We start from the raw sequence: 20,979 nt of genomic DNA, 5'->3' as shown, positions 1-20,979 counted from the left end.
CCCTCAACCCTCCTTTCTTTCTTTTGCGGTTGTGGTGAAGAAGAGTATATTATTAGTTATGCAAATAGATTGTGCCACTCATAGAACTCTGAGAATTATGGCCCCAACAATATCAGAAAACCTAATGAGCTACTATATATGTGAAATGCACATAACAGATCAAAACCAACCTACTTAGCTTCTTACTTCTTACTCAATTTATAGTTGATATAAAGGTACCCATTTGGGTTGGCTTAGCTAAAAAGGGTGTACTAAAAGGGTGGGTCGGCTTAGGTACATGCATCCTAAAAAAGGTGTGCTAAAAGGGTGGCACAAACACATGCACACCACGATATGTAGCGCCCAATGGGCCAATGCCTCTTCCACAAAATATCTATATTCGTTCATAGATCTTGTATAATTGGGTTCACTATATCTATATATATGGTGACCAACCAAGTTACACAATCGCAATTCCTCTCTTCATCCAACATACGCGACTTTTTCGAGGGTACATAAAACTTGCACTGAAGCAAGCATCTTCCAACCTTCAAATGTGCTTATACAATCCATATTGTCCACCAGATACAAAGTTGATCCTCATACAATAGTTATGCTATAACCCCCAAATCCTCAAAATAATCAAACACAAAAATGAAAATGAGGTGGTAATATTTCCTAAACCTAGTTGTGCAAAGACCATTGGAAAGGTTACCGTTTGGTTAGCATTATCTCCCTTTGCATGCACTAGGAGTTATCTTCCTCTAGGTAGCTTTACCACATTGATTATTTTAGATACACATGTTTTTTATTTACTAATTATCTATTTCACTAAGATGACTCATATATTTCTTATCAAGTATGTTGAGATATTAAGCTCAACTAGGTTTAGTCATTTTGTCAATCATATAACTTAGTAGTTACATAAATAGAATCTAGTTAGTGTGTTGGCTATAAATGATCTTGGTAGTATGGGATACATTCTAGATCCCCCACCACCAAGTTCATTTAATATAGGATGTTAATAATTAGGTAATTAACTAGGGTTAATTAGGGTCTAATTATGTGAGTATTGATAAAGCAACGGAAGATTATGTGATTTGTGTGTGTATGTGTGTAAGAGTAAGAGAGAGAGGAAGATACACTTGTGAACAATAATATAAATGGGGGGTGATTAACAAGAGTGTAACTAAAGACCTTTCTCTATATTAATAAGCATCAAGTTCAAAAATACCCACAAAGAGGTATTATACAACTCATGTGCAAGGGTGCACATGTGTGAGTAGAATATAGGTACACGGATTTAAGTCCTATATTAAATATATTTGGTAGTGGAGGATCTAGAATGTATCCCTACTTACGTAAAAGTACAAGAACCTATTTAAGGGCTTAAAAGGTCAACACACTTTCTATCTATGTAACTACTAAGTTACGTGGTTAACTAAGTTGAGCTTGATATCTCAACATAGGACTTACACCCTTGTACCTATATTCTCTTCTCACATGTGCACCCTTGCATTGTGCACATGATATATATATATATATACACCTCATTATGGGTATAACTACTCACATAATTAGATATTGATTAACCAATAGTTAATTACTGTAAAGAAAGGAGAGTGATTGTATGTTGCGGTAGGACTGTGTGTGTGTGTGAGCACTTATGAGAAACAGAGAGAGAGAGAGAGTCTTAAGATGAGAAAACTATGTATTACTTCCAACAGTAACAAAGTTACAAAAGGTTGGTTTAATACCAACTAAACTAGGGCAAGGGGCCTTTCTACTATTTACAAAACTAGCATGGTATGTCCATGAGCTAGTGTGAAACCTATTTCTATGGGAAGTTGAGTTCGATTCTCAACACGCCCCTTCAAACACAACTTTCAGATATCGAAAAATTGTTTCAGATCGGTCTTCGGTACGCTTCGAACTTCGATTGTTCGGCTTTTCGGTTGCGTACTCCTTGTTCGGCTTTGATCAATCGATCGGTTCACTGTTCTATACTTTCCCTCAAGCTCGGTTGGTCGGGAATAGATAGGCCAAGGTTCGACGCTAACTGCCACATCTTGTCGATACCTAGGGCTTTCGTGAAAATGTCGGCTACCTGTAGATTTGTGTTGATGTGGGTAAGTCTATATCTCCAGCCTGCACACGTTCGTGGATGAAGTGGTAGTGCACTTCGACATGCTTAGTCCGCGCATGGAATACGGGGTTCCGCGCCAGGTAGATACTGCTCATATTATCGTAGTATAAATGAATCAGATCCTTGATGGGTACGCCCAGATCCTTCAGTGTACACTTGAGCCATATGGCTTTACACGCGGCGATTGCCACACCCCTGTATTCGGCCTCCGTGCTCGACAGTGCGACTATCGGTTGCTTCTTGCTACTCCATGAGATTGCTCCGCTACCGAGGGAGAAGACGAATTTTGATGTTGACCGTCTATTTGCTTTATAACCTGCCCAGTCTGCGTCTAAGTACCCTTCGAGTCGAATTATCGTATATTGACTAGTATCTGATGTCGTAATCCATCGTACCACTGACGTACCGAAGTACCCTCTTAACGCAATCAAGATGAAGGTTTCGCAGATTCTGCATGAATTGGGTAAGTAGGCCGATTGAATAGCTGAGGTCGGGTCGCGTAATGGTTAGGTAGATGAGGCTGCTGATCAATTGGCGATACTAAGTTGGTTCGCACTCGGTTGTTCCAGAATTGACATCAAGCTTGAGATTACGGTCAAGCGGGATGGACACAAGTTTGCACTCCGTCATGCCGAACTTGTAGAGTAGTGTCGTTGTGAGATCATTATCCCGACTGGTGTCCGAATTACTTCGATGCCTAAGAAGTAATGGAGCTCGTGCAGGTCTTTCATTTCGAATCTGCCGGAGAGAAGTGATTTGACCTTGTTAATCTCGGCGAGCTCCTTTCCTCTAATGACCAAATCATCCACATATAGGATGATGACGATCGGGATATCTGATTCGTTTCGAATGTACAAAGAATTATCATATTTTGACATTTGAAATCCAATTTGATAAAGATACTGCGTGATCTTCGAATGCCACGCACACAATGCTTGCTTGAGGTCATAAAGTGGCTTCTTGAGTCGGCACACAACGTTCGGATGATTGCACGATTCAAAGTCGGGTGGTTGGATCATGTACACTTCCTCCTCTAGTTCCCCTTGGAGGAAGGCGTTCTTCACGTCCATCTGATGGAGGTGCCACCCTTTTGCTGTTGCGATTGCAACCATGGTTCGCACAGTTGTCATCTCAACCACTGGGGCAAAGGTCTCTTCCTAGTCAACTCCGTGCGTTTGTGTGTATCGTTTCACAATGAGCCGTGCTTTGAAGCGATTTATGGAGCCGTCGGCATTGTGTTTCACTTTGTAAACCCATCGGTAGCCAATCGCTTTCTTGTGCGGAATGTGAGGAATCAGATCCCATGTCTCGTTTTTTCATAGGGCTTACATTTCTTCATTCATCGTTCGACCCATCGCGGATCCTTTATGGCGTTAGAAAGGGTTTTTGGCTCTCGTATTGACGCTACCTTCATCTAAAGGCGTAATGATACGCCATGTAATCGTTGTAGTCGAATCGGTTTATGGGGTTCTTTTCACGGGTGGATCGGTGGAGCTTCTCATTTGCGGATACTAAGGTTTTCTTCGCTCCAGTTGTCCAGATGTCAAGGCCTTCGAACTCACTATCGAGGGAGTGAGTCGATTCGTTGCCGTTGAAGTGATCGTCTTCAAACTCCGGCATTTTCACCTTCCCTTTGTCCAGCTTCGGACTTGGCCGAGATGTGCTTTGATCACTGGGAGGTTCTTGTGGCCCACTTATTCAAGTCGTGATTGGACTTTCGTTGAAGATGCGCGTAAGTCGATCTTCGGCTTCTGCCTCTATTTCGGCGTATTCCAAGTCGAGCGGAGTCGGCGTCGAAGTTGTCTCTGGTGCATACTAGGATGTGGACTCGTCGAAAACGACATCTCGACTTGTTCGAACTTTTCGGGTAGATGGATTGTAGCATTTGTACCCCTTTTGTTCGAGCGAGTACCCCACGAGGATACATTTCTCAGACTTTGGGTCGAGCTTTTGTTGCATATCATCAGGAATATGCACATAAGCGATTGAGCTGAAAATACGAACATGTGATAAGTCTGGCTTCTTACCAAGAAACTTCTCATGGGGGGTTGCGTCGTGTACTCCCGAGTTTGTGCACCTGTTCATGAGGTATTCACCGCTTCTGCCTAGTATGATTTCGGTAGGTTCTTCTCGTTCATCATTGCATGTGCAACCTCTACTATGTGCCGGTTCTTCCGCTCGGCTACACTGTTTTGCTGAGGTGTGTGACGACATGAAAATTCTCGTCGGATTCCTTCCTTTTGGAGATACGCCGTAAACTCATTCGAGAAATATTCTTTGCCTCCATCTAATCGAAGGCAGCATACGTACCGACCCGTAGTTTTTTCGACTTCGGCTTTGAACCTCTGGAAGTGTCCGAACACTTTGCTCTTCTGTCTCATCGGGTAGATCGAGGTGTGCCTGGAGAAGTCGTCGATGAACGTGACGTAATATCGGCATCCACCAAGTGTGGTTGTCTGGGCCGTTCCCCATACATCTGAATGTACGATATCCAGGATCCCTTTGCTCACATTCTGCTCTTTCTAGAATGGATGTCGGCGTTGCTTTCCGAACTGGCTTCTCATATGCCCGTAATCTCCTTCGCGGTAAAGTTTAGGAGTCTGATTACGACTCCTTTCGATTGCATGTTCTGAAGCTTCTAGAGAATGATGTGACCAATTCTCTTGTGCCACAAGTTTAGGTCAGTTTCGACTTTGAGGCCCTTTGCAAACATGGTCGGTTTTACCTCCTTCGATTCAAGGACAAACATACGGCCTTCACGACGGCCGTGAGCTACGACTCAATCACCTCTTTCAATAAAGCACCCATCATTGTTGAATTGTACTTGCATTCCTTGTTCGACAATTTGGCTGACTAAGACCAGGTTTTTCGTGATAGTAGGAACATGCAGTACGTTCTTGAGGTAGGTTTGTTTGCCGTCGTTTCCGAATGGGACGTTCCCAATATGTTGTATTGGATGAGTCGTGTCATTGCCTGTCTCGACATATCCGGGACATTCGGGTTTTCGTAATTCCCGAAACCAATCTTCATGAGACATCATGTGGTTGGATGCTCCCGAGTCAACAAACCATACATTCTCTGAGGGCATGGTGCTTGTTTCACCTTGAGTCGCCATTGAGTGCACTTTGTGCCTCATCATGAACATTCCACTACAATCATCGTAGCCGGAATTCGATGCGTAATTCGTGAACATTCCGCTACGATTGTCGTAGTTAGAATTCAATGCGTAGTTCGTGAGTTGTCGGCTGGTTGAAGCCGACTCTCGCTTCTTCTTTCGGCACTCCTTTTCGTAGTGACCGAGTTTTCCGCAATATCCGCATTTGATTGGGTTATCACGATTGCTTGGTCCGGCGTGATAACTCCCCTTCTGCCGAACTCCCTGGGATTGTTCCTGTTCGCTTGTCATTGGTGGGAGTTATGCTCTTGGGTTTGTTGACCGTGACAACCTTGTTTGAATCGACCTCTATTCCCACAACCAAAATTTCTTCTATCATCCGATTGGGAGTAGAGCATCTAACCCTCTACTGCGTTGCTCCTTTGTTTGGCGTGATTTTCCTCGACTAGCAATATTGATTGGAGATCGAAAAAGGTGGGAGGATTCTCTGTTGCGAGGACGATGGAGCTTATTGTGTTGAATCAAGGTGTCAAGCCTCTGAGGCATATCTGCACCATTTCTTCGTCGTCAATGCCAACATTGATCAACCCGAGGGCATCGCACAACTCCTTGATCTTCAAGGCGTAGTTGTCGATTGACATGTCCCTTTGTTGAATGCCATTCAACTCCTGACGAAGCTGGAGCTTGTGGGCAACCCTATTGGCCGTGAATATCTTCTTGAGATTGCCCCACGCTTCTTTCAACGTTTTCGTCTCTCGAATATAGCCGAGCATGTGATCATGTATGCATGATGCAAGGCAATACAACACACGGCTTGCGGCTTACTCCCAAACGGGATAGTTAGCGTGTGTTGGGTTGGGCTGCGTTTCGTGAGCTCCTTCAATATAGCTCAAGTATCCTTGTCCGACAAGGTACTAATGCATCTTGTACTCCCAAGATGTGAAGTTTGTCCTATAGAGCTTCTCCGTAGGAAGAGCGCTTCCCATCTGAGTATTCATGATGATTTCTTCTCTGCTTCTTGAACCAGTTCTGTTGATCGTCGGTATGTAGAACACCACAATGGATTAGTCTTGATCAGGGCATATGAACATTGTAAAGAACTAGCGCAATTCTGAGTACATTCGTTTAATATAGTTTTTGTCTTCTCTAAGTTCTGTCTCTTATCTCTTGTCTCTGTGTGACTATATAAGCGTGAGCGTGTAAGGTGAATACGTGTAAGGTGGTTACGCTCATTAGGAGCTCAGTTGTAGCCGTCTCCAGTTTTACGCCTTTAGTAAACACACTCTAAGTCAATACGTTCCACGCGCTACACAAATTCCTACCATGCACCACGATCACCTTGATACCTACCATGAAGGACTGAGGGTAGGCCATGTTCCTAACCGGCAACAAGTAGTTAGGAAGGTTTAGGGTTTCCTTCTCTCTCTCTCTCTCTCTCTTTTGTCATTATCGTTTCTAATTGGCCGCGGTTGTAATCGTATTGTGGCTTTCGTGCCCTATAATGGAATTATATTGATGAACCTTGTCTCCATCTATTTCTCTACCGTGTTAATCTCTTCTTCTTTCTCCTACCCTTTTGAGATCGAAGGTCGTAAGGGATAAGCTCCCATTTCCCCTTTACTCCCTAGTCCAAGACCCCCGTGGTCCCGTCCAAGCCGACACATACCTGCGGATTTCCCTGACAACGCTAAAGGAAGGAAGCTGCATGGAGGGCAGAGCAAATCAACATCGGTGATGAGGAGCAACCGATGGAGGCCAGACCCCAGCAACCAGAGTCGCAGCCAAATTAGCAGATGGAAGGAGCTAGAACGGAGTAGACGGAGGGAGCTAGATTGGAGCAACAACAATGATCTCAACAGCAGGAGCAACAGCAACCAGAGCAACAACAACAACAACAAATGATTGAGGAAGAATTGCTCGAGCCCTTAGACTAGAGTATAATGGACATACTCGATGAAGAATAATGAAGCTCAACCGTGGGTTCGACGTGCAATGCACTGTCCCACGGGTGTGTTTTTGTTCTGAATTATATTGTTCCTTGTGTACTTGCCGATATGTGCTTAACTATTAATCTTACGCGTGTTATAAGTAATCGGTTGCATATTAAATAATTTGGAAGGCATCCAAGATAGTCGAATCGGAATCGAATAAGCACTGAATAACTTCTGTATCCTAACCACCCATTTGGAGAAGTGTTCCGGAACGGAGACTCTATGTTTGTGGCTAAGTCCAGCCCAGGATAAACAAATTTCAATGCCATCAGGAAGAGCGAGTCGATAGGTTGACGAACCAATGCGTTTGAGGATTGTAAAAAGGTCCACAAAACCGTGGGGCTAACTTAGTGCACTTACCTATAGACAATGCCTTAGAATTGTGAGGTACACGTAAAAATATCTTCTGTCCAAGGTTGAATATACGAGGTTGCCTATTATGGTCAGCGCAAAAATGCGCTCTACCTTGAGCTGTTTTTATATTATCTCGTGCAATATGCAACATATCTTGCATACCTCAAAGAAAGTTTTGCGTACTTGCAACTCATCATGATGTATATTAACATCAATCGTACATCAACATAAAAGGATCATATATCTCGTCAATGCATGCTTAGAGATGTTAATATAAGCAAACTCCAAATTTGGGAGATAACGTTCCCATTTTGTTGGTTCTGCGCCAACGTATGCTCGAAGCATGTCCTCAATAATTTGATTTACTCGTTTTGTCTGTCCATCGAATTGAGGATGATCCGTGGAGCTCATGCTCAATGTAGTTTCTAACTTCTTAAAGACTTGCATCCAAAAGTCACTACTAAACTTTGGATCTCGATCACTCACAATATCCATCGGTAACCCATAAAAACGAAATAACTCGTCAATGAATTGGTAAGCCAATTCAGGAGCTGTTACCGTGGTTTTTGTGGCAATGAACCTAGCCATTTTAGTTAGTCTATAAACCACAACCCAGATGACATCATGACCTTTTTGGGTGCAAGGAAGGCTAACAATAAAATCCATCGATATACTTTCCCACTTATTGTTGAGAATTTCCAAGGGATGTAAAAGTCTAATGGCTTTAAGTTACTCAAATTTGTTAACCTGACACCGGTGACATTTAGTCACATAGTTATGTATGTCAGGACGCATCTTAGGCCAGTAAAAGTGAGGGGAGATGAGAACGAGTGTGTGATGTATTCCAGGGTGCCTTGCTGAGGGTGCATCATGGCATTCAAAAAGAATTCTCTTTTCGACCTTAGGCAAATCTAGAACACAAACCCTCCCATTACGATAGAGTAGACCATTAACAATGTGGAAGGATTCCTTTGAGGATGTGGTGATGTTTGTTCCAGACTCAACTCTTGCCAAGTATTTTCCAAAATAACTGTCATTGGGATACTTTCCTCGAAGGTGATCATAAAGATCTGATTTTATTTTAGTGAAGCTAAGCATGTTAATTTCATGGATGCGACTTAGTGCATCAACAACAATGTTCATGGAACCTTTACGATATCTATGGAAAAATCAAAGTCATGGATGAGATCTCCCATTGTGCCTTACGACCTTTAAGGCCTTGTTGGTTACAAAAATATTTCAAGGACTCATGGTCCGTGGGTACCACAAAACGATTTCCATAAAGATAATCGTGCCATGACTTTAGCGCATGAATAACTGCAAATAATTCCTTTTTTACACGGTATACTGACACTGAGTAGAATCCAGTTTCTTACTCTCAAATCCTATTGGTTTACCATCTTAATATAAGATGGCACCTATAGCATAATCACTTGGGTTGGTTTCAACCTGAAAAGGTTTTGAAGGATCTGGTAAAAGAAGCAAAGGAGCCTTGCACACCAGGTCCTTGAGTTCCTTAAAGGCAAGGTTTAGTGTAACATTCCATATCGTGCAAATAATTCATTTTTTGCACAGTATACCGACACTGAGTAGAATCCAGTTTCTTACTCTCAAATGCTATTGGTTTACCATCTTAATATAAGATGCCACCTATAGCATAATCACTTGGATCTGTTTCAACTTGAAAAGGTTTTGACGGATCTGGTAAAAGAAGCGAAGGAGCCTTGCACACTAGGTCCTTGAGTTCCTTAAAGGTGAGGTGTAGTGTAACATTCCATACAATAGGTTTTGTAGACTTATGCGTTTGAATTTTTAGAATATTAGTAAATGGCATCGTCAATTGGGAACAATTGCGAAGAGATTTTCACAAAAACCCGACAAAACCAAGGAATGATCGAACTTCTCGAATATTCTGAAGAGTGGGCCAAAGTTTTAACTTTCTCGATGCGAGAAGGATCAATTTCAACTCCTTGATCGGTTATGAGATGTCCAAGATAAGTAATTGATTTCTTGAAGAACTCGCATTTTGAGATCTTCGCGTAAAACTGTTTGTCGAGCAATGTTTGTAAAACAAAATGGACATGTTTAGCATGTTCTTCTAATGTACAACTATAAACTAGAATATCATCCAAGAAAATGGTGACAAATTTTCCAGTTGTTCTCGGAAAATGTCATTCATTTCTTGTTGAAATGTGGTGGGAGCATTGGTCAAACCGAAAGGCATGACCAAAAACACATAATGGCCATAACGCGTACGAAATGTCATTTTAGGAATGTCTTCCTCACTTATACGAATTTGATGGTAGCTCGTATGAAGATCAAGTTTCGTAAAATATCGAGCTCCTTGGAGACAATCAATTAGATCGTCAGCCTAGGGCAATGGATATGAATTCTTGATTGTCACTTTATTCAAGCATCGGTAATTAATACACATACATCATGTGCCCTCTTTCTTTTTTTACCAAGAGAACAGGTGCACCCCATGGAGATTTACTATAACTTATATAACCCATTTGTAAATAGTCCTTGAGTTGCTTAGATACCTCATCCTCTTCAAATAGACTTAAGCGATATGGAGGTATACTTATTGGTGCAATGCTAGGTACAATATCTATACGATGGTCTATATTATGTTTAGGAGGGAACCGATGGGTCAAACGACACCAACTCCGCATAGGCAAAGAGAAGGTCGTCGAGGGCCTTGGGAGCAGACAAGCCGACGGGACGGGTCGAGGAGTGCAAGACTGAATGAGTTGAGGAGCACGGGACCGGAGGTAAGCTGGCAAAAGGAGCTGAGGCGAAGAACCAGTAGAGCAAAAGGAGAAACCTCAAGTTGAGCTTGAGGGGGAGTGTTGCGAGACAAGCTCAACATGACCTGAACCGGTTAAAGGCCGGATCGGCTGAAGAAGCTAACAACCAAGTCGGCTGAGCAAGATCAACTTGGAGCCGACAAGCCATTTGAGGCCTACATCCCTATTTTAGTAAATAGGAATATTATAGACATCTAGTGTCATAGCTCAGGTGTGGGCATTCAAGCACTTGTCGGTACTTGAGTCAGCCTATGCCAGAGGTTTGTATATAAAGTGCTTTATGAGCACATTGTTTTGTACTGAGTCATATTTTTTTAAATAGTAATTTTGTTGCCTGCTCTACTTAGTCACTCTCTCTCGCTCTCTCTCTGCAAACCTAATTGTGTTGTGGTGTCCGGCTAAGTCGGTTGTGTCTGTTGTTCAGGAGCTTTCGCATCTAATTCTTTACACATAAGTTCCAACTCATTTCTATTTCTCTTGTCAATTGCCTCCAAAACTAGAGTGTCATTTTGTCAAGACAAAGAATTTCTTTCGTCTTGCTTTAAATGTTCAAATAGTTTATCAAAATCCATTATTATGCTAACAAGAAATAATCCTTTACCTTATTTTATGACCCATTCATGGAATGAATGCCTAATAACTCGAGAGAAACCTTCATGACCATATTCCGATACAAGCGCTTCTTTAAATGCGTCCCAACCAAACCATACAACGATAGTATTTCACAAACTCTATCTCTTGACTTCATTTGAATTCATTTATAAATGTTTGCTATCATATTGTGGTGTCCCTTGCATTTCACAATATTTATATCATTCACACGATATTTCTCTTTCATCATAATATACATTCAAATACTTAGAAATGCTTGTGCCATCAAACACACCAGTCTTCTTTCGAACTTTTTGTAAGACATGAAATAACCGATCTGGATTCAACTTTTCAATAAACAACATTGCTAGATCCATTGTACTTGTACTTGTCATGTTGTTTGCTCTTCATTTTATATGGTCTCTTCTACTTCTTCATTTTATTTCAAGTTCTCCAAATGTATTGTGGCGTTGCTCATACATAAGACAACTTGAAAGTGAGGAAGGAATCAGCAAGATTTTAGATGGAAGAGACGGAAATAGTAGAGATAAAGTAAAGTGAGATAAAGAAATAAGCTCAAAAATGATATTTGAGAGACTATGAGAAATCTATAATATTTCCATGGAAAAGTTTACAAAGTGGTTTTGCACGTAATTGAACCTTTGCCCTTTTTCTTGCAACGTAATCGCAACAAAGCATTGATCCACTTAAGAGAAAATCACAATCTTCTGATCTATCTTTCAATAAGAATAAAATTTGAACTTTCACCCCTTTGTTGTAAAGTGAACACAACAACCATCAATCTAATTTTTTCTTTAAATCTTTAAGATGATTTATTTTTCCACTTCTTTTGTCCTTATCTCCCTTTATACGGTATATTTCGTGATATCTCTTGTGAGTACACTCCCTTCTCCTTTTATAGTCAAGGGAGGCTCTATCGTGTGTGCCATATGGTGCACATGTAGAGAGCTCTTGCACGTGTGTCATGTGGTGCACATGTAGTACGTTGCTTGGCTTATACTATACTGTGATTGTTTAGGGGACAACACAATACAATATGAGTTCACATAAAGTAACTTTAGATTAAGACCTATATTGTGAATGTTGGATCGATGGTAAGCTTTGAGGTTCAAAAGGCAGAGGTTGAACATAAAGATTTCACAATGTTTGAGGAGCTTGAGGTTGGGAATTTTATGTTGATAAATACATGTTTATGCCTCACATCGTCTTCATTGACATTATGTCAAGGTGAAATTATATCTCTTAGGTTATTCATCATTGGTCAATGCATTAGAGAAGCAAAAGGATAGGTGGGTATATAACTAAATTCCAAAGCAAAATCAAAGTTATCATGAAATTGCAACATGGTCATTTCATGCGAGTAAGGCAGCAAAATTCCATTCCTTCTAGAATACATGGCGCTTTATGTATATGCTAGTGATAAACTTGTCTAAACAACAATCACAATATATCACATCACAAGTTGTAGAACTATTTTAGAAATAGACACTTGATATTAGGTTGAGAATGTAAATATTTTAAACCTAGAGATATGTGTACTTAGAACAGAAAATTCAACGGTTTGAAAAAAAGGTTAGCCCCAAGAGATGAGGGGGATACAAATTGGGTTTAATTTCGTGTATGATGCGGGTTTAATTCTCTCGTAGTTTCAGAGTAAACGAAAATTCCCGACCACATGAACATGAGAATTTTTCACAGGGATGCAGAGACACATTACATATATACTCACTCAAACCCGAAACCCCAAAATTATGGTGTTTTGGGGAATTTGTTTTTGTGGATAATAATAGCTAGGAGGGCATGGTACCGCATGCAAGATTTGTGAAGCAAGTGAGAGAGCTCGACAGGCAGTGTTAGCTGCTCTGGCCAAAACCCAAAACCCAAAACCCAAAACCCTTGGCCCCACTCGGCCACTCCAAGTGTGTATGGGTATGGTGGCCACATGAAACGTGATGCATGCCCATGGTGCCCAATGCCCATCAACACTTAATTTTATTTTATGTATAATCAACCAAAAACACACCCCCAAACAAATGGAGAAAACAAAATACATACAAAACAAATACATACCACTAACTCTAAGAAATTGCACCTTTTTTCTTCCCCTGTTTTTATGGTTTTGCTTTCCTTTTGGAACCAAAACCCTAGCAGCCTTCCCTCTGCTTTATTTTTTTATGATCCAAAACCCTAGCAAACCTTTTGTTCTCTGTTCCACCCCCCACCCCCACCCGGAAACCCTAATCTTTCTTACCAGAGATAGTGAAGAGACCTTCTTCTTTCCCGCCTTGGCCTTCCTTTTCTTGGAAAAGCATTTTTCCAATTTTCCAATTTTCCTTACAAAGGGCTAGATGATATCGCACTGAAAACGTTCGGATCGAGGTGAACTCAGGTAGTTGTATTAAAAGAATAGCTGAACGTGTTTTGTCGGTCATTTTCTTTCTTTTGGTTGTCCTGCTTTTGAGAACTGTGTATTTTGTTTTGAGTACTGTTTTCCTCATATATTCAACTATATTTTTTATATAGTTCTAAAAATTGTATCCTTCTTAATTTGTTGCCTGTTTTCAGTGTCGTGTATTTTGATTAAGGTCCGTTTCGTTTTTTGACTCTGAATTTATGTTTTGCTGATCAAACTTATGCCAATACTGATTCTTTTTCATGATGTTATTACCAATTCTTGACTACCCATCAATAAATGCTTCATGTAATGATATTTAGTAATTGTTGTGTGAATGGTGTACAAGCATAGTTTAAGGTATTTGTATGAGTGATTATTGAGTTTGATCTAAAGTATCTGCGTAGGCACTAATTGAGGTTGGTTTAAGGTGTCTCTACGAGTGATAATTGAGGGAATTTAGGATTTTTGTATGAATGGTAAATTTGAGCCTTAAATTAGGGTATTTTGGGAGCAGCAATTTAAGGAGTAGCTAAGGGTATTTTGGAGAGTGGTATTGTGGCATGGATTTAGGGTTTCTATTTGAATGATATTTGTCCAACCTTCAAGCAGTGAATTTTGTATTTGAGACATTGTGAGTGATTATAAAGAACTATAAGTGACCTTCTGGCAGATTGCTGAACATGGGCAATCCCAAACAGAAATGGACACCTGAAGAAGAAGCTGCTCTAAGGGCGGGAGTAGATAAGCATGGGGCAGGCAAATGGAGAACAATACAGAAGGATCCCGAGTTTGCAATTGTGCTGTCGACTCGCTCAAATGTGGACCTCAAAGTAAGCACACAATAGCTGTACGAGAAAACCCTAGTTCAAAAGTAAATTTCTCTTGCCTGATTCCAAGATTGCCCTTAAATCTTGAAATTGAAGGTATAGATATGTGTGGTAGAACGAGAACAACACACCTGTGGGGAAGGTTCATAGCCTTTTGGTAATTTTGTTTCTACAAATTGTAGGTGAAGTGTCCATGGATCTTTAATAATGCATTTAAACTTGTTTCTCTGTATCTATCATGATGAGGAAATTAGGTTTACTTTACTGCTACAGTAGTGCACTACCCATATTGATTTTATTTACCTGACTGAAGGTATGTGCTTGTGAGTTGGGGCTACAGTTGTGATGGAAGCCAATGCCCATAGAAGAAGGCTCCATTCTTCATGATTGAATATGTTTTTTCACTTTTAATGTATTTCTTCTAAATCAAAGTTTAATCCTGCGCAATATATGTAATTTGTGTTATTTTGTGGTTCCTATCTAGGGTTTTCATGTTACAAAAAAGATTAATTTGTGTGTTCTTCTTCTCAACTTTCAGTTGCTGAGAAATACACAATCATGAGCTGGTATTGCTTTAGAGGAATAAATTACTAAATATCTTTGAAATGTTTCACACTCATTTTGTTGTCTCATATAAATAGTTGCTACCACTCTCCAGTAGATTCTAGTGATGGCTTGCTTAGTCTTACTTCAGGAGTTATAACACTTATTCTGCTAAAACTTTGGTGATGATGGCATATTAAGACATGTATAAAGTGAATGAGTCTAAGGGACCTGTAGAGGTGTCCTAGTGAAGAGGTGATTATGGTAAATTTATTACACCAGCGCATGATATTTTAGTTCACAGTATCGAACTTATGACTGGTTATCTTACTATTGGATAGGATAAATGGAGAAATATGAATGTTGGAATATGTGGGCATGCCTCAAGAGAGAAACTGCCAAAAGCATTTCCAAAACTTCTCCTTCTAACTGGGGGTGAATCTGTGGGTGTGCCTTCCGGAGAATTTTCGTCAGAGGAAGCTCCTGGTGCTGCAGATGCATTGGTCTCTTCAGACAGTTCTAAAGATAGAAAGGTGCTGGATCCTAGGTAAATATTTAGTAACGGTGCAAATTAATGCCATGGGATTGATATTGCTGCATGATGTCTGGCTGTTTCTCTATTTTTCTCAATTCTTTGAATCATGACTGATGAGAATTGGTAGTCCCCATCATTGCAATAGTCCTATTCACCTCCAAGTGTTTTTGTAATATAATGCTATGTACTCTGATAGTGTATGTTCATAGTTCCCCTGATGCACTGTGTAATTACCTCTCTGATCATCTGCGTGGAAGTATGTTTGTTATTTTTTTATGTCTGTAGGTTGGGATGCTTGTGAACCTAATTGAAGAATGTTCACTTGGAACTTGTAATGAGCAAAATATATACTATATTAAATTGCAAGAGTTTTGAAGCTGGAAAACTAGGTATTGAAATGATAGGGAAACTACTAGGTAATGCGCAGAAGGCTGCTCACAGCTCAAAACAGCACTCTCAATGTCGAATAACTGTGCAGTCTCAAGTGGCACCTGTGCGCAAAGTAAGAAGTTTGTATGTGTTTGTTGCCCAATTTGGTTTGATCTTTAGTCAAAATGTTTGTGACTCCTTTGTGTGAAACTATCTTCCATGAAACTTTAACATATGTTGACTCAGGATTCAATGCTCATGCGACAAAATTTTGGTGTTGTCAACTGGTGGTTCTTAGATACATTGTTTAATTGGCACTTGTTTAGGTATTGGTTTGTGGGTTTCATTGTTATTTTCCTGTTATCCATTCATGGTGTTGGGAGATGGTCCGAATGCCTTGGACTTTGGCATCATATTATCATGAATTGCCTCTTCTAGGCTGTTACAAGCATTCATGATCCTGGACACTCGAATTGTTATACACTTGGTAATTGCTATCTTGAGCTATCAAGATAAATTGGCAATTTTCAATGTTTAACAATTTTGTAGGGTCTTTTGTTTAAGCAGTAACAACATGAACTAGTTCCACCATTATGGTATATTTGCATGTATATGAAACCCACACTTGAAAATGTGACACAAAACCAAGATCTAGAAAGTGCAGCAAAAGTACCAAAAATATATCACCACACTGTAGTATTTTCGCTATTTAAGTTAGTAGATTTGGCATGTCCAAGTAGGGCTCATGATGTGACCAGCCTTGGGCTGTTTCAAGCATTTGGCACAACCTTGGAACCGTGAACATTAGTAATTGTCAACAGCTTGGTTTGGGAATCTCAATTTCAAACTGTCTAAAATTTTAATACTTACAACTGAACCGTGAAATGTGTAATCCAAAACCGTTTTAGCTGAAACTGTTTAAATCTAACCGTTTCAGGAATTTTCAAGCTCAAATCAAACAGTTAAAGGGATTAGCAAACCATGAAACTGTTAACCCACAGTTTGATTTCAGTTTAAGCCGAATTATTGGTGATTGTATGCTCAAATTTTAGCTTTTCAAGAAAGGCTTATTTTCTCAAAGCTCAAAGAAAATTAAAACTAAAAAAGAATTGTTACGGTTCAAAGTTAAAACTTCATAATGATTTTATATATTACATGATTTGTTTATTTAATAAATATTTCAAAAATATCCTCCCAAACCATTAACCATTAAACCATTAAACTGATATATGTGCAAATCAAACCAAATTAAACCCTTGAACCCCCAAGCCAAACCAAACCATTTAGGGATTCCTAAACCTGAACCAAACCAGTTAAGCCAGTATGCTCCTGTTTCAGTTTGGCTCAAACCAAACTGTACTGACATAATGAACATCATGTGTAATTTTGTTTGTGTTCTATACATTTGAGGATTGTTCGACAATGGCCATTTTATTTCTTAGTGGGATTTTGTGGTATTTGGAAGGATTAGGTTTTCAGCTGTAGGTGTTGTGTACTGAATTTAGGTTTTCGAAAAATTGGGAATTTTGCATGCAAATCTAGACTTTGTTTACTGACCCTTGGTGAGAGACAAAACTGTTGGTGTGTTCTCTATCTTTTTATGTTTTGAATGTGACTTAGGATTTGTGTTGCATGGTTTCAAGCATAATGTCTTTCTGTTTTCCAATAGAATTAAACTCTACGTTTCTTCAAAACTTGTCACCTGATTATAAGGCTTCGAAATTTGTATTAATCAATTGAATCCAAAAGACAGTGATTTGGGGATTTTCTTTTATGTAGGAGATCAAATTAGTTTGTGGCTCATTTATCTAACATCATCCACTCACATTAAAGTTTCTTCAATGAGCTGAACTTGACAGATACTAGTACTAAATTACTGTAAACCTGATATACCTACACGTTCTTGAAATATGTTTCATGGAACACAATAAATTCTAAGGTGGAAATCAAGATCGTAAAAGAGGCCAAAACAGGTCTTATGGCTGTTGACGAATGCTCTTTCTTCTTCATCACTATTTGAAGCAAATTTGGATATATATAGCTTAATGGAGCTTGAAAGATGATTCTATAATAAAATGCATTTACATGGTTTTTAAGTGGTCTGTCTTACATCCGAGGTGTCTTGAAATCTTAGTAGAGTTCTAAAAAGCTGATTTTGTGATAACACAAGTTTACATGGTCTTTCTCAAGTTAATTGTTTACCTTACAACAATTAATTAAATATGACATCCCAAGGTGTGTTGAAATCTTAGTAGAGTTTTAAAAAGCTGATTTGGTGATAACACAAGTTTGCATGGTCTTTCTCAAGTTAATTGTTTACCTTGCAACAATTAATTAAATATGACATCCCTTGAAAGTCAGTTTGTATAACTGTTTTTGTGAATGTAACCCTTGCTTTGTATCTTGTTTTTCCCCTAGATACACGGAACTAATCATCAATGCAATAAATGATATTAATGATGCTAACGGCTCAAGCACAACAATAATTGCAGCTTACATTGAGGTAGTTTTGGATCGTTATGGTTATAGAATGTATTGGCATTTTTTCGAAGTATCTAACTGACTGTTTGGATGTAGACTCACCATCCTGTACCAACGAACTTTCGAAGACTTCTAAGCTCAAAGTTACGGGATATGGTGAACCAAGGGAATCTTGTGAAGGTCTGACCCTCTTGCAAATATTTATCAAATGAAATATACAGAACAATTGATAATCAGGTTATATGAGTTTCCGATGTTGAATATACACAATTAAAGGAATCTTATGAAGGTCTCATCCTTTTGCAAAAAATCTTCTCAAATGAAATATACAGGAAATGTAATATACAGGAAATGAAATTTTAGTGTTTGGATGTTTTGCATTAAACCGATGCTATCAGATGTTGTGCTAAATTGTTAGTTTTCTTAATGTTTTAGAAGTAATATATTAAAATTTGCTGAGACTACTGGAATTTTTAAATAATAGGCCTTCAAAATTTTCTATTGTAGTTTTTTTAACCATGGTACATATTGCTATGGTTTTATTTATGGAGTATTCAATCAATAATTAATTGAGATTTCATGACTTGACTGTCGCAGGTAAAGCAAAATTATAAAGTGAACAATGGTGAACCGACTTTGAAAACCGGAGGAACAATACAGGGGGGTGATGACAGAAAGGAAATCCACAAGGGGTTGATGAAGGGCAGTGAGATGGGTATACCTCTAAGCAGGGGTTTACAGGATTCAAATATGCTAGATCCATCAAAAAGAACTATGAGGGGAGGTTTTGGTGCTGTTGATTTTGCAAAATTGAAGTCGAAGACAGTGCAAGAGGCAGCCAGAGCGGCTGCTTTGGCTGTCGCTGAAGCTGAAGCTGCAGCTGCTGCAGCTGAAAAAGCTGCAAAGGAGGCTGAGGCCGCAGAAGCTGAAGCGGAGGCAGCTGAAATTGCTGCAGAATTAGCAGCCCTAGCAGCACGGCCATCTAAGAAAGGTTTGAGGTGATTTTGATCAACAATGTCTTTGTCTTTTTGAAATAAACACCAGCCTACCCTGAACCTGTTATATAAAAAAAGCTACCAGTGTGTACCTTTGGGTTTCATCAGTAATTTGTCAGAGGAAACACCAAAATACCCCTAACTTCTGCACTATGTCTAGAATACTGCTCTCTCTTATTTTTAAATTAGGTGTATTCTGGTAAGTAGTGAAAAACAAGTTAGGTGTATTTTAGTGTTTCTGAGCAAGTTGTCATGAAGAGATTCTCTGGTTATTTCTGAAAACTTACAGATATTCTAGTAAATCTCAATTGTTGAAGGTATATGTGGTATTTCCTTGCCTTCATTTTTTAAAGATAAAAAAACAATTAACCCCTCTGAATAATGTCTTGCTCTTTGTTTTTGGATAATCAGTTTGTGGGGCATTGCTTCGCATGGAGGATAGAGGGATTACTGTTTGAATATTATAGATGCAAAATCCAACAAGTGATTTTAAGTATTATTTTACTTGGGCCTCAGTGGATAAATATATATAGACTGACAGACATACCGATGGATGGTTATATGGATCAGGAGTAGTAGATTGCATGCATGCATACAATCGGAAAAGCAACAACATTTTATTGCAATGGAAGAGCAATGTTATATTTATTGAAGCTGTTCAAAGAGTTCAGACATTCTGCCAAAGCTACTCTTGAAGTACATAACTGCTTTTTGGTCGATGTATATAAGAATCTATCAGACATTAGTCTGTGTGGTTGTTCTATCCAATTTATTGATGGATCATAAACATAAAACCCACAGACCCTTCATAGTAATTCAGCTCTTTCTGGGGGGAGAATTAATAACCAAAGGAGCATGTAATTGTTCCCTAAGTTTTCGGCTTGTTCTTTATGTAGTGTTTTCTTACATTACAAGCCTTTTTCTTGCTAGGCAGCTAAAAGAATGTTACCATGTATATATAAGATTTTACTGTTGATTTGTTACATGATTTCTGGAATATTATCCATTTTGATCCAGTCTGTCAAGGTTTTGAAATGTCATCTAGGATAGATGACAAATTCAGGTGGTATTGAAGGTGTTGAATCATGTAGACTGAATGCTAAAATTGTCGGGTGTATTGGCTCTGTTCAGTCATGGTGTCACAACCATGCAGAAATAACCAATAGAATCATATATATTTTGATAATTTTTAGTGGATATTGATAATTTCTTTGTGGCAGATACTTTTATCTCCACAAGATTACTTGGATTGTAAATTGGGAAGTATCCACTATGCTATGCTCCATTGGTAACCAGACAAGTAGGCAGTGGTGATTTTGTATATGTTTATATGATATTTGATAGTATTTACTAAGTACATGCTTCAATACTATGTATTTTAGAGATGGTCACAATCATAGTATGAACCATACGTACCATACGTGAATTCGCATTCGAGTATGGAAAATACCCTCAAAGAATGATAAGTACTATACTTTTGGATTAACTATTTATTATGAGGTAAATAAACCTAAAGAAAAAGAAAAAGAAACTTTAAAAAAGGGGGAAAACAAGTATGTTTGAATAACATTCTCATTCGTTTTCCAACGTGGGAAAACGAATGTTATGCTAGACGAACACGAATTTTATGTACTATGGTCACAATAAATCGAATATTATAATGCTCTTTCTTATATGATCTAGAAATAGGCCAAAGGAATATAAATTTGATAACTAATTCTTTTATATCTATTTGGCAATCCTTGATAAATTGGGTGGCAAAGACCTACCTTGCATTACTCTTGAAGGCTTAGATGATACTTAGGTATTCAATAATATGCAATTAAT

General features: G+C 39.1%; 1 protein-coding gene across 3 annotated transcripts; it reads left to right on the top strand.

Moving 5' to 3' along the window:
• Window positions 1–13,106: 13,106 nt before the first annotated feature.
• LOC147865170 (telomere repeat-binding factor 1-like) lies at window positions 13,107–20,135 on the top strand. Of its 3 annotated transcripts, none has more exons than XM_087317927.1 (7): window positions 13,107–13,396; window positions 14,073–14,232; window positions 15,114–15,319; window positions 18,095–18,179; window positions 18,254–18,337; window positions 18,755–19,148; window positions 19,564–20,135. In XM_087317927.1, the coding sequence occupies exons 2-7, from the start codon at window positions 14,083–14,085 to the stop codon at window positions 19,608–19,610; spliced, it is 966 nt and encodes a 321-aa protein (XP_087174053.1). In that variant the 5' UTR covers window positions 13,107–13,396; window positions 14,073–14,082; the 3' UTR covers window positions 19,611–20,135. The 3 variants fall into 3 exon arrangements, with proteins under 3 accessions (XP_087174053.1, XP_087174054.1, XP_087174056.1); XM_087317928.1 differs by having other exon boundaries at window positions 18,755–19,155; XM_087317930.1 differs by lacking the exon at window positions 13,107–13,396 and adding an exon at window positions 14,924–15,011 and having other exon boundaries at window positions 14,094–14,232.
• The last annotated feature ends 844 nt before the right edge of the window (window positions 20,136–20,979 follow it).

The sequence above is a fragment of the Azolla caroliniana genome, unplaced genomic scaffold, assembly GCF_043228905.1.
Source record: "Azolla caroliniana isolate FFs.n. ecotype wild unplaced genomic scaffold, voAzoCaro1.0.p SCAF_4, whole genome shotgun sequence".
NCBI classification, from domain to species: domain Eukaryota; kingdom Viridiplantae; phylum Streptophyta; class Polypodiopsida; order Salviniales; family Salviniaceae; genus Azolla; species Azolla caroliniana.
Note: the sequence above shows the minus strand (reverse complement) of the source record. Positions and strands in the feature narration are given on the sequence as shown.